At 39.9% G+C, this 13,929-nt stretch overlaps 2 protein-coding genes across 2 annotated transcripts; both read right to left on the minus strand.

The window, feature by feature from the left end:
* Nucleotides 1-666: 666 nt before the first annotated feature.
* Nucleotides 667-7,723, minus strand: ceacam1 (CEA cell adhesion molecule 1). Its single transcript, XM_041941896.1, has 13 exons — nucleotides 7,535-7,723; nucleotides 7,109-7,402; nucleotides 5,715-5,996; nucleotides 5,361-5,624; nucleotides 4,561-4,836; nucleotides 4,172-4,423; nucleotides 3,424-3,699; nucleotides 3,050-3,301; nucleotides 2,657-2,932; nucleotides 2,307-2,558; nucleotides 1,927-2,211; nucleotides 1,416-1,667; nucleotides 667-1,306 (listed from the first exon to the last, which is right to left on the minus strand). Exons 1-13 carry the CDS (start codon nucleotides 7,587-7,589, stop codon nucleotides 1,218-1,220), a joined length of 3,105 nt encoding a protein of 1,034 aa, XP_041797830.1. The 5' UTR covers nucleotides 7,590-7,723; the 3' UTR covers nucleotides 667-1,217.
* A 1,366-nt stretch (nucleotides 7,724-9,089) lies between these two features.
* LOC121610269 (carcinoembryonic antigen-related cell adhesion molecule 1-like) lies at nucleotides 9,090-13,652 on the minus strand. Its single transcript, XM_041942286.1, has 5 exons — nucleotides 13,622-13,652; nucleotides 13,193-13,501; nucleotides 10,270-10,551; nucleotides 9,896-10,162; nucleotides 9,090-9,811 (listed from the first exon to the last, which is right to left on the minus strand). Exons 1-5 carry the CDS (start codon nucleotides 13,650-13,652, stop codon nucleotides 9,735-9,737), a joined length of 966 nt encoding a protein of 321 aa, XP_041798220.1. The 3' UTR covers nucleotides 9,090-9,734.
* Between the last annotated feature and the right edge of the window lie 277 nt (nucleotides 13,653-13,929).

Raw genomic sequence — 13,929 nt, forward strand, 5'->3', positions numbered from 1 at the left:
AGCATTATCAAGGGAAAATGGAAACAAACAAAATGCACATTTAGTTAGAATCTCTTTATCCTAACCTCTTCTGCTCTTTTGTCCTTGTATTTGGGTCACGCAGGAAAGGGAAGAGGTGCGGTGAGTGCACGCTGCCTTTGCCAGCAGTCTGCCAGACGCAAGCATAGAAAACGTGAGTTTTAGTTTTTGAGATTCATAAAATGATGGAGTCAAACAACCAATAGAAAGTGAGATAAGAAAAGAACTCTTCAAAAGTGTGATTTACAGATTTTAAAACATTTTGGACAGCAAATTTAATCTGCATTTTTTCTCACCCCATTTCTTTTTTCTGTTCTCTTCAAACCACAAGTGAAAACGTGGTGCCAGAGGGAAAACAACATGAAACTGAAGAGGTGCCGCTTGTTTTCCAAATCCAAGAAGGGTGGTAACACCAGGAAGTTCGGTCCCAGTGTCCCCATATGAACAACACTGAGTGGCACTGCTTATATTTGATGTTTATGCATTTATCCGCCTCATACATGCTGTATTTCTTGTGTTGTAGTTCATGTTTTTTTAGACAGAAAAGTGTTTAAGACAATGTTTCACTAACAAAAGTTTGCATGCCTGTAACCTTTCGAATCAGCTCAAAGACACTGAATTCTTCTCAATAAAGTCGCCACAAAATAATGTTGATTTTTTATTGATTGAGAAATAAAACAGCATTAATCAAACTATGATAGAATGTACATTTACTAACAGTTTTAATGTTATCATCCATAAAAGAAAAAGCTGTTTGTTTTCAGAATGAAGAATTAGAATTTATGCCAAGTGACTATGAAGGTATTTAATGGAATACACTTACATTATTTCCCCTTGCTACACTCTGCACTTGTATTGAAGTATTTTAATTAAGGGCAGAAACAATCACCGCAATAACAATAGCACAACTACATTTACTTGCTAATGATGATAACTTACATAAAAAACCCCAAACAGGCAATGCAATGATATTATGGTATGTTATTCCTCTGTATGGCATGTTAATGAAAATAAATCTAATAAAAGGAAACAACAACCTGTAACTCGAATCAGAGTCTGTCACACTTCCATGTGTGGCATGGACATGGCAGCAGAATATTGAGTATGCAGCACATTCCTGCTAATCTAACAGGAAGATTGTTGACTGTAGAGGGAGTAAGAGGCCTTTCAGTCTGACCGTATTTCTTAAGGTGGAGGTTTCAGCTGAACAGCACAGTGAGAGACAAAGCAAACAGACCCATCAGCATCCCGTGGCCTTGGGATCGTATGTGGAGGGCGGAGGCGTGATCTAAGAGGGAGAGAGGGATGGAAATAACGACAAATAAAGAAAATGTTCCACCTGTTCTGACAGTGTTTAAACTCTATGTGGTTTAGGTGGAGAAGTAAGGCTCACTCACCGACAGTGAAGGCTTTAGTCTGGTACAGCGTGATATTGGTCACAGGGTTTCTCGCCTTACATATGTAGTTCCCCTCATTCTTTTTTAACGCAGGGAAAGTGAGAACAGAGCCAGCCTTTAGAACTGACGATTGATTGTTAAAGAACCAGTGGAAGTCACAATCTGGGCGAGAATCAGCAGAGCACACCAGGGACACGCGAGTGTCAACTTTTGCTGAATCTGGCCCCAAGATATTCACACTCAGAGGGCCATCTACAAGCACACAAAGAGAGAGATGATCAGAGTACGTTCAAAATTCACTTCGTCCCATCAACGAGACGCTCATGCAACTTATAACCATTGATGAAGGTGAAACCAAAATATAATACAAAATTTCAAATGGTGTATATGGGTTTTCCTTTATACTGCTGTTCTACAGGATTTAAGTATTAAAAACTTTCTGCATGCAACATTTATTTTATTGATTTTACAGTTAAGAGCTGAATTGATCACTCTTGATTGAAACACTCACAGTTCACCATAAGCTTGTATTGTGGGCTTGTTTGTGGAACAGCCTGATTGGTGACGACACACTGATACACGCCGTCATTGTACACTGTCACTGGAGTGAAGTGCAGCGTGTTGTTTTCAAAGTGGTAGGACATGTTGGCTTCAGCTGTGGACATGTTCGTGTTGAGCTGCATGTTGTCCTTCATCCAGTAGATCGTGTCATAGGCCCCAGTGAATTCACAGGTGAGAGTGAAGTTTTCAGAGTTTATTGGAACTGTGCTGTTTGTGATCACTGGCACTGTGGCCTCTGTGGATACAAAACACAGCGGAAATCACAATTTGGTCAGTTATAGTCACATGACAGGTTCTGAAAGAGTCAAACGCGTGTTTGAGTTTTCTTACCAACAACTGTGAGCATCTTGGAGTTTGTGCTGTTCTTTCCTGTCACACCATTATAGGCCATACAGGTGTATTCTCCACTCATATTGAAAGACAAAGGGCCGGTTGTAAACACTGACGTATTGGCCACCTCTGAGCCATTGAACCACCAACTGAACTGACTGGGAGGTATTGACTTGGCAGAACACCTGAGGACAGCCGTATGTCCCGTCTCTGCAAGAGCTGGCCCATCAATGACAGGTGTTTCTGGTCCGACTGAAACAGACAGGAGACAAATAACCTAGAGTGATGCACTACATCGAAACTGTCAGGTTAAAATGGTCAGTGACATAAATCCTTTAAATGTTACTCACAGTTTACAAGGAGCTCATAAGAAGGGCTGGTCATGTTCCAAACAGCACTAATGGCCATACACTGATAATCCCCAGTGTCATTTTGTTCCAGCGGGTTGAAGGTGACCGTCTTGTTATCCATGGAGAAAACATTTCTGTTGTCTTTATGCAGTGGCTCACCATTTTTCATCCAGTAAACATGCTCAGCTGGTCCAGTCACATTGCACGTTAGCTCATAGATATGACCTGCTATGGCAGGATTCATTGGTGCTTCTACTTGTACATCAGTTATTGGATCTGAAAACAAAGCAGAAATCCACAACAGTTATTTTAGTTCTCTCTTGATCCACATCTCCTGTCTGTACAAAGGAAAAACACTTTCACACAAACATAAAATAGCCATCCAGGTCTCACCAACAACGGTAAGCATGGTGTACGCCGTGCTGTTTTTGCCCGTGATGTTGTTGTAAGCCATGCAGGTGTACATCCCACTCATGTCGCTGGTAAGAGGGGGTGTGACATACTCAGACATATTGGCCACTAGAGAGTCATTGAAGAACCATTTGTAGACGCTGAGAGGGTTTGATGATGCGTTGCAGCGTAGTGTCACGCTGTCTCCTGCCTTCGCCACATCCGGACCCGTGATAGTCGGCATCTCCGGTCCATCTAAACACACGGATAATACCATGATGTTCGGGTAATTTCTGTAAGTATTTTGTAATGAATCTACTAAATGTGGCCGTTTTAATGATTTCATCGCATTGGTTCAATGCATGCAGGGTACTCACACAAAACATCCAGCATGAAGATTTCACTGGTCAAGCTGCTGAATGGGTTGGAAGCTACACACTGATACTGTCCATTGTCAGAGTGCATGACAGGATCAAAGGTGAGGGTGGCGTTGTCCACCGAGAGTTTTCTTGTGTTGTCAGCATACAGTGGGGACGACCCGTACATCCACGTGATTGACTCGACATCTCCAGCTGTCTTACAGGTAAGGGTGAAACTGTGGTTCAGGATTGGATCAGCTCCAACAGTTTTTATGGACGCCATGGTCACTGGAGCTGTGGAAAGGTAGCGAATGTAAGAATGGTGGCTTATGCACAGCAAGTCCATAATATTTATGATAAATTGACTTCCTAAAAATGTATACCTTTTCATATCTGCCTGTTAAGTAAGAAGCGACAGCCAGGAGTTAGATTATCTTAGTTCAGCATAAATACTAAAAAAAAGGGGAAACAGCAAGCCTGGATCTGTCCAAAGGTAAGAAAATTTGTCAAACAGCACCACTGTCTGACCCCTTATTTCTTAATCTTAATCCATGCAACTGTAAAAATGACAAATTGAAGTTTTAGAGGGGCTTGTAGGTGGATTTTGCAACATTTAAACAGAACCGGACTAGTTGTTTCCCCCTGCTCGGTCCTGGCCGTAGCTTCATATTTAAGAGACAGATATAAGAGTGGTATCAATCATGAAATCAAGGCAAGCCCAAGCATGTCTGCCTAACTGTCGACCTATTCTTCTACAGTTGCTTACCCAAAACAGTGAGCATCGTGTAGGCAGTGCTGTTTTTGCCAGTGATGCTGTTGAAGGCCATGCAAATGTACTTCCCGCTCATATTTAAGGTCAGGGGTCCAATCACTAACTCTGAGGTGGTGGCCACCAGGGAGTCGTTGAAGTACCAGCTGATGTTGCTGGGAGGATAAGAGGCACTTGAGCAGTTGAGGCTCTCCATTGATCCTGTTAGAACCATGGACGGCCCGGTGATCACTGGTTTCATTGGGCCATCTTTCAGTGTCAGACAAATAAGTGAAAAGGTTACATTTATCAATATTTCTGCTATTTGTGTATCTATGGTTTGATGTGCACAATATATCAACATGCAGCGATAACAGAGAGGATAAAAACAATTTTAAAATACTTACAGTTTACTTTAACTGTGTAGAGGCTGCTTGTCAGGTTGCTCACGTAATTAAAAGCCTTACACTGATAATCTCCATCATCTGAAAGTTGGACTGGGTTGAGAGTCAGTGTCTTGTTGTCCATGGTAAAGACTGTCGTATTGTCAGCTGAAAGAAGCTGACCGTTCCTCCACCACTGAACGGTGTCAGGAGATCCAGTCACTTCACAATGCAAAGTGAACGGCTCATTGAGTATTGCTGGTCCACCTGTATGATTCACCACAACTGCTGCTAGTGGCGCTATATGGGACAAGAAGGGGAGTGATTTAAGTTAACACATGTGTGTTTGAGTGAATACAGCATATGCCTCTGGAAAATATCATGATTCAAGATTGCCTTTATTGTCATTGAGCATAACATGTCAATGAAATTTGCATTGCAACCCTCGTGTTAGAAACAAGATAATAAGAAAGATAAGAAAGATAATAAAATAAAATGAAGATAATAGAATAAAATAAACTAACATGCAGTAAAAATATGCCTTAATGCAATACAAATATACCAGAAATAAAAATATACTAAGACAATAAAAATATACTAAAACAATAACCAATAAAATATACCAACAGCAGCTGAAATATACTAAAGGAGTAGTTCGGCATTTTGGGAAATATGTATACCGTTTTTAGGTTAGCTTAGCATAAAGATTGGAAAGGGGGGAGACGGCTATTCTCCAAAAAGCATCTCTGCAGAGAGAACGGAAATCAAAGACGCAAAAACTTGCAAAATGCAAAAATTCTACACTTACACAAATTCAACCTTACCCAAAATCCTGATCGTTGCACTTATGCTGGTGAACCTGGATGTGACTGTGTTGTGAAATGAGCATTGGTAAATCCCTGAGTTGCTCTCTGTAACACTCTCGAGCTGAATCTGTGGGACCAGCTCATTTAGGTATACCCCATTAACAATCCACTGGTTTAGTGCCGGAGGGCTGGACTCCGCTGAGCATGACAGTGTGATGTTAGATCCTGTTCTATAGATGTACTTCATGGGCATGATCGTCATCGTTGCGTTACTTGGACCATCTGATGAAGCAACAGGAAAATTCTTTAGGGGTTGATTGTGTGTATGAGCACATACAGCAGGCCTTTAAGTTGTCTTTCATGGAGACTCACAGCTGATGTTCAGTTGCACAGGGAGACTGATTTCACTGCTGATACCATTGGATACATTGCACTTGTACGGCCCCTCGTCATAGCGGGTCACGCTGATGATAGTGAGAGTGGCGCCTCTGTCGCTGAGCTGCACTCCTCCACCCGCTGTGACCACAGAGCTGCCCTTCAGCCAAACATAAGACAGGGAAGTCCCGTTGGACACAGAGCACATGAGAACAGCTGTGTCATTGAACTCCACCAGGTTGGTTGCTTTTGCCCTCAGAGTCACATCAGAAACAGGCACTACAAAGAAGGAAATAACAAGCCATTCATCAAGTTTTGAGTAAATGTGTGATTGCAGTGGACAAGCAGTGACGTGATCTCTCTAAATATCATACAGAGGCTCATATGACTTGTGAGTCTTGAAGTGAAGCCTCAAAAACAAGGAATAAAGCAAAAGAAATGCAGAAAATATTACTACAAATAAGCACAATTATCTGCCAACAAAGCACCAAGATTTAAAAAACAAGTAAAAATATCTAGTCTTAAAAAACCAACAGTGATCTTGAAAATAACGCACCCAGACTAGAAACAGGATGTGTCTGTAAACTCTGACAAATTCCAGTTTCAAGCATTAAATTACTCAGAACCGGTGTTAAATATATCTACCATTTCAGCTGCTGTTGGTATATATATATATATATATATATATATATATAGATATAGATATAGATATAGATATATAGATATTGATATAGCTGCTGAACACTAGCTTTGTCTTTGTGAGTAAGACTAGAATAATAAGAAATACTGACATTAGCATTTAGTCCAAAGTACCGCAGTGCTTAAGTGCAGCCTCTGAGCGCCACTAGATGTTGTCTCTTAGTCTTGTTTTAGACTGTACTTGAGTTCAGGTGACAGAAAGACTAGATTTTGACTAATAATAGTGTGTGACCAAAGTGACAGTTACTGCAGCAGCTCCATTATGTTTTAAAATATTCATACATGTTTGATAATGTGAATTTACCCCCCACCCCTCAAAAAAACACATTAAAGTTTTCATCATATTGAATATTTTCAGCCAAAATGTTCTACTCATTCATTTTGAAGATTTAAACTATTTGATCTTTGTTTCCAAAGTCAAGGTGACTGTAGCACCTCTGGCCTCCGACGCTGTTCTATTCTTTTGTCTTGCAAATCAACACTTAAACATTGGAATATGCAAAAACTATCTGCTCATTCTGCTCATTTTTTGGAATGTTAGCAGGTTTATCGATACGATAGAGGAGAGGTTGAATGGCTGTTCAGGTGTGTGCATTTGTGTATGCAGACCAAGCTTTTTTTAGTACATTTGTATGATGTGAGGAGGTATATGGGGAGTAAGTAAACATGAAAAGTCATAAAGTGGTCCTTACCTTGAACTGACAGTGTTAACTGAGCACGAAACAAATTCAGTGCCTGTAATGTGTACAATCCAGAATTTTCCACCTGCAGCGACCTTATAGTCAGCGATGAAGTGGTTGTATTGAATGTAACCCTGTCATTCCAAGTGTTCGTTATGATTTTATCTCCAGGGAATATCATCACAATGATATCGTTGTTGAACATCCATGCTCCTGTGGGGACGCTGGCAGGGCTGAAAAGTGTGACGTTGCTGCCCACTGGTAAGGGGTTCTCCGAGGCATGTATACTCTGGCTATATGCAGGAGCTACAAACAGAAAGCAAGGAACAGACAATATTAAAATTAAGATTAATCAACTATTTGTGTCACTCATTGTCTAAACTGAGGACCAATGTAATAAAAAAAATAGAATTCATGTTAACAATAATTCAGCCTTACCTGTTTCAAAGGTAATTGTGGCCAGGATTAAGACAAACACCAGTGGAGACTCCATTCTACTCCTCAGTTTCTACCGCAAACTGTCTTGTCAGTTATATGGACGTGATCTGGCGATATTATATGGTCACAGTCGCCTTCTGATCAGCAAATATTTGCTTTGCATCAGTCCTGCTTTTTGTTCTCATTATGTAAATGCTTACGGCTGGTCTATCATTACCATGCCACCTCACAGTCCTGGCCACACCTTGTTTTGCCCTGGTCCATGAGGGATTTTGGTGGTACACACCAAGGTGTGTCCATTTACTGTAAACCTCAGTCGTTCTGCAACTTTTAGCTAGCCCGGGGAGGGTATGGGGATATTTTGTTAGTGCATTGTGTGACTTGGAAGTGTAACAAGAGCGGAAACCCATTAAGTAGAGTCATGTACTCTCGACAAATGTTGCTGAGCACTGTTCTACACAACACTTTTTCCTACAGGGCAGGTGGAATTAACACTGGGAAGAATGCTAACACCACGGAAAACTTATTGAATATTTCACTTGAGGTCTTATAAAATAAATTAAGCACATTTTGAATTTAAACTCCTTTTAAAAATGTATCGCTTGTCACGCCACATCAATATACCAATACATTTCTTGTCATTGGACACTTTTGATGTTATTTGGTAATGACCTACATCCCGAACAACAATGCTGACAGGATTATGTAGAGGACAACAGACCGTCTGTCCCCTTGCTAAATGTCTCTTTCTCTTTCTCTGTTTACTGTAACAAAACACCCAAAGAATGAACATCCTCCTTGACCTCGAACAAAGGATACATATAAGAGTAGCATTAAAACATAAAGAATATACCAAAGGTGTTTTTTCCATAGTCTTTTTTGTTTTTCCCATACACTGTCAGTGTCATTAATTCATTATTTTTGATGTGTTTCATTGAAAGTCAGGCACAAAAAGTGAACGTTTCCTCACAGTTTAACACAGCAAACAAATTGCACAATGAGGGAGGTTTTCTCAGTTTCTCAAACACTTAATCTAACTCCAATAATGACAGATAGTGGATATCATAAGTGATAGAAGAATGGTCAAAATAACATGACCTAGTAGTACAACGCTTAAGGGCTTTTGCAGAGGTATTTTAATTAAGGATAAAATGAAACTGCAGGGCAGTACAGTTGATTTACCTGATTTCTGTGTTTTGTGTGTCTGAGGTATGTGGGTGTGATTCAGAAGTCATTGTTAGGTTAGTGAATGTATTACACAACTGGGTGAAAGACTAAGCTTTTTGATATGAGTAATGTAAATCCAATTTGTTTTGAATAATGTTTATTTTTGTAATTTACATGTTGAATAAAAGAAACACTTCAAAACACAGAAATGGTTTCCAATGCTGTATTGGACATTGCTTAAAGGTTTATTGTATCCGATTTATTTCATTGTATCAGAGCCGTCCGTGGACTGAATGAGAACATCTGTGAGAGAGTAGCAGCTATTCAAATTATTAGTCATGTCATATTACTTTATGCCTGTTTTTATGACATATAATTAGACACATCCTTAGACACACATTCCCTCAAAACGTATGTGGCGAAACAAATGAACTGTGTGTACATGTCATTAGGAGACACTGACTAGAACAGGACTGACTACATTTTTAATTGGTCAAAATCGTTAATATAAATAAATGGCTCCATCTAACAAATGCAATTTATTTAGAGATTTCTTGTCTTCAATGATAATAAATTGAATATATGTGGGTTTTGGACTCATTGTCAAGCTTCTTTTGAATCTTTTAATTTTTAAAGTTAAGTAAGAATCTTTCATGATTTTCAGAACAACCTACAACAACAATTAATGATCCCCATAGTAATCAAGAATGAAAATAACCATTAAATGCAGCATGTTGCATTATTTATGTCAGTCACGTCTCAACAGATTTAACCTTATATCTGCTCCCTGCTGCACATATCTAACTATTAAACTCACTGTATCATGTTCAAGACTTGAATGGATCTGAATTCATGCAGATATTCCACAGTTTTAAGGGATAATTTGACTTATTTTTTTCTTTCCTGAGAGAAAAATGTTGAGGAAACAGCAGAATTTAGTGTTAATCCATAAATTAGAATCTCATTTCAGAGTGTATAAATGACAAAAAATACAATCTCTTTACAAGTGGTTATTCTACAGCTTGCCCAGCAATTAGAAGAGGAATCCAAAGATTAACAGCAGAGGCAGGAGCCACACACTGACCGCCCGTTGTTCAGTCCCTGACAACTCTGTAGAGACAAACCAAAGTAAGGATGAAGTTGGGAACGGATGGAGAAATATGCAGGTTGACTTCACTTTGCAAACAAACTCACTTGCTATCATGATGCGTGTGGTTATGTTGCTGTTCATGTCGGTGTGATTGTTGAAGGCCAGACAGGAATACGGACCACTTTGGTCCTCGCTGACACTGAACAGCTCCAGCAGGGGACCCGTGGCGTTCACCAGCTCTCCTCTGAAAGCCCACTGAAGCTGAGCTGGAGGATTGGACTGTGCTGAGCAGAGCATGGTTAGATTGGATCCAATGGAAAAGGAAGTTGTGTTCTGTCCATTCACTGTTAGGGCCATGCTATCTGGCCCATCTGAGAAAGAGACACAGAAGAGGAGAGGCATGCAACATTTTAGAGCTCTGTTAGTGGAACAGGGAGATTAACGCAAATTATGGTTGAAATGACGCCGTCCTACTCACAGATGATGGTAAAGTTTACTGGATCACTGCTGCCGTTACTGACATGATTGAACACGTGACACCTGAACGGCCCCTGGTCATAGCGGCTCACATTGCTGATAGTGAGAGTGGCGTTTCCATCAGTGAGCTGAACTCTGTCACTCTCTGTCACCTCAGAGCTGCCGTTCATCCAGAGGACAGAGAGCGAGGATCCAGAGGAGACGGAGCACGTCATGGCCACTGAACTGTTGAGCTCCATCAGGTTGGTCTGATTCGCCCTCAGCGTCACATTTGAAACGGTCTCTGTGGAGGACAAGCGGACGAGATAAAGAAGGTTATCAAGCTGTCAACATGCTGCACACTATAAGCGTTGTGGTCGGCAAGCAATGGAGGAACAGCATCCATACAGAAAAATCTATGTTGATATTAATTTTTCATGAGCCTACATTCTGTGGCCACTTTATTAGGTACACATACCTAATGCAGTGTAATACAACAGCCCTGCCGTAATATCTGTCTTTATGAAGCTTAACATGCTCAGTTTTTGGTGTATTGGAAATCGCTAAATGTAATTATATGTTTATTACTGAGCTCATAGTTGTGCTTGGTTACATTATATTGAGAGGTGTTTCTAAGTTTTTGTCCTATCCATTTACATACATGAGAGGGGGAGGGTATTAGAAACACCTCTACATACAATCCAGTTCAGTTCAACACCACTAATTATGGCCTCATCGCTAAAATATTGTAATTAATTAACACCTTTGTGACAGTGTCAAAAACTGAACATTATATGCATCATAAAAAAAATCACTTTTAACTTGAAATTTATGATCCTTTCTTCTTGCATTATTGACCTCAGGCTTAATGGCTTATTTAAAAGTAAGCAGTCGTTAAGGAGACATCATCTATTTTAGTTGAAAGTATTCCAATAAAATAATCTTTCATATCAGGTTTTAAAAATACTCATAAGTGGATATAAAAATTATTATTTTTTGTCTGGATGATCTGGATCTTTTTGCAGCGGATCATCCTGATGAATCATTGTGCTGGTTGAAAGAGACAGAGTGTTATAGTAAAGGATAAACATACGTTAATAATAGATAAATTGACAATAAACCAATTAGGCTATCTAGATAAACCTGTAAGTTCAGTCAACACTGGTTAAGTGTTGCACCATGTACCAGGCATTAGATGATAATCAAACACGCAGAGTGGGTCAGACAGCGGAGCTCGTCCTGCCTCGTCCTGATCTGTTTTACATTTAAAATCGAGTTATTTGTGACAGTCAAAACTGACTCAGTCTTGAGTTGTCAGGTCTCACAGTTAAGTTTCAAGTCCACATTTTTGACGACACATATATGTCCAACCCAAATACAAACCTTGAACGTCAAAGACATAATTACTCATCATACCGCAATGTCATAAAAATGGGATTCATTCCCACTCTCTGCATCGCTCCTCTGAACTGAACAATGTTCCCTTTGTTAGGCAAGGGAGGTGGGAAGTTACCAACCCTCTCATACCCAATCATGATACAACCATCTGTTACCAATGAAGCTGTTTACCTGTGGAATTTTCCAAACAGGTGATTTTAGAGCATTCCACAACTTCCCCAGTGTTTTGTTGCTCCTGTCCCAACTTCTTTGAAACATGTTGCTGCATCACATTCAGAATAAGCAGATATTTCCAAAAATCAATGAAGCTGATGAACTAAAACATTAAATATATTGTCTTTGTACTGTTTTCAGTTGAGTATATGTCAGGAAGGATAAACAAATGATGACATTCTGCTTTATTTATGTTTTACACAGCGTCCCAGCTTTTTCGGAATTTGGGTTGTAATTTATTAACCGTCATTAAAGGTACTTGTTACAACTTCTAAACCCTTTAAAAAGACTGCTTTGTCAGAAAGTGGTATGATATGTGAAACTGAAAGAACAAGTGACCCGTTAGAAATGGCAAACACACATGCAGACAGAAAGTATCTAAAAGCCATGTGAGCAAAAGGGCAGCTTTCTTTCTGAACACTGTTAACAGATCATTGTTTTTCATTGCAACAGAAACCTGTTCCAGTAAAAAGGGTAGTGTAAACAGTCCATCAGCAGTTTTTCTTTGCCTCTCCCCCTCTATGTGTCTAGCTGTACTTGTTCATTGCAAAAGCTGCAAAAGACTCTGTACTGACATTGTCCACATTGTCTTTTATACTCCATGTGTTTGTTTGTACATTCGAATTACGTTTAATATAATTCTTGCTTTTGATGACCTTTGACCTAGTGGTCTGGCCGTCGTCCACATGGTTTTATTTTTTCATAAGATTCATGTTTGTCCTGTTTTTTTGTCTTTGATGTTGTTGACAACTTTCTGTGCGCCTCTAAAACTCATTTCCTTCTTGACTGTACATATAATTGATTTACTGGCATATATCATTCAGGTTTAATCAAATAGCAGAGTTTTTTTTTTTAAGTGACATCATCAGAAGTTATATTGCTTTTACATCACATTAGCATTACATAAAAAAAATATTCATCTTTTAGGGAATAAAAATAATACAAATGAAAAGATTTATTTGGAATGGAAGGGAAACTATACAACACCCATGTGATTCATCTCAAACAACATATTGACCCAACAATGGGCACAGTTTGTTCAAAGCCTTCTTGAATGCACTAACCCCATTGAAAGTCAGTAATAAGGATGAACAGAACGTGGGAAATGAAGAATGAATAAGGTCTCTTTGACAGAGAGCAGTCACCTGCTGAAATGTCCTTGAACAAGATTCAATCGGCAAATAACGCTGCTAATAAAAACTGAAATGTGTATAGGCAGTTTACTGAGAGCTGGTTTCTGATGCAATGCTTAAAAAAGAGGCTTTAGAGTTTCTGATGGATGAACTATTGAAATCAGTTCCTCCCATCCTTGAATAACAGCCATTTATTCTTACCCAGAACAGAGATGGAAGCATTGGCCTGAAGCTGGGGGTCACTGCTCTGCACTATGTAGACTCCTGAGTCAGCCACCGTGACGGAGCTCAGAGTGAGAGCTCCAGTGAGGAAGTTGATTGACGCCCTGCCGTTGTAACCGGCGAAGACTGCCTGCTGGTTGTCCTGCCAGGTGAGGATGAGGGTCTTTCCCACTGCCCAGCTCCCACTTTTCAGCGCTGCAGGGGGAGACAGAGACAGCGTCACTGTGTCCCCGACAACTGCGGGATTGATTAAGGGTTGGACCTCCACATCACCTGAGGCCAGAACACCTGAGGGAGAGAATGTTTTTTAAAGTAATATAAATGACACAACAGACTTTTACTCCTAGACTTTTACTAATATAATGAAGCTTTCATATTCTCAAGTCCATCGGCTATAACAGTGCCTACCTTGGATAAAAGCCAGAAATAGAATAGCCATGGTTCCTTCTCTATTCTTCTCCATTGTGTATGGATGGTCTGAAGATCTCCTCACTATTTCTCCTGTATTATATTTGCACATATGTCCAGCCCCCTACCCATAAATACCTACACCCCAGTTCTTATCTGCAGGTGTTTCTGCTTATTTGGTGTTCACTCTTGTCAAACAATGTGCATTACATTTTTTGTTTACCACACCTGGCGCCATTCTGTAAATGACCAGTGAGCAAAATGACAAATTATGACAGAAGGTATGTGATGCAGGATTGGGGGGTTGT

Source organism: Chelmon rostratus, chromosome 8 (assembly GCF_017976325.1).
Source record: "Chelmon rostratus isolate fCheRos1 chromosome 8, fCheRos1.pri, whole genome shotgun sequence".
Lineage (NCBI taxonomy): Eukaryota > Metazoa > Chordata > Actinopteri > Chaetodontiformes > Chaetodontidae > Chelmon > Chelmon rostratus.

Bases quoted from the DNA above. Each gene is read 5' to 3' on its own strand.
- ceacam1 (XM_041941896.1), bottom strand. From the start codon at position 7,589: ATGGAGTCTCCACTGGTGTTTGTCTTAATCCTGGCCACAATTACCTTT. The intron at 7,403-7,534 runs GTAAGGCTGAAT...TTCTGTTTGTAG, and splicing joins CACAATTACCTTTGAAACAG to CTCCTGCATATAGCCAGAGT. The intron at 2,212-2,306 runs GTAAGAAAACTC...TTGTATCCACAG, and splicing joins CAAGATGCTCACAGTTGTTG to AGGCCACAGTGCCAGTGATC.
- LOC121610269 (XM_041942286.1), bottom strand. From the start codon at position 13,652: ATGGCTATTCTATTTCTGGCTTTTATCCAAG. The intron at 13,502-13,621 runs GTAGGCACTGTT...TCTCTCCCTCAG, and splicing joins ATTTCTGGCTTTTATCCAAG to GTGTTCTGGCCTCAGGTGAT. The intron at 10,552-13,192 runs GTAAGAATAAAT...TGTCCTCCACAG, and splicing joins TGCTTCCATCTCTGTTCTGG to AGACCGTTTCAAATGTGACG.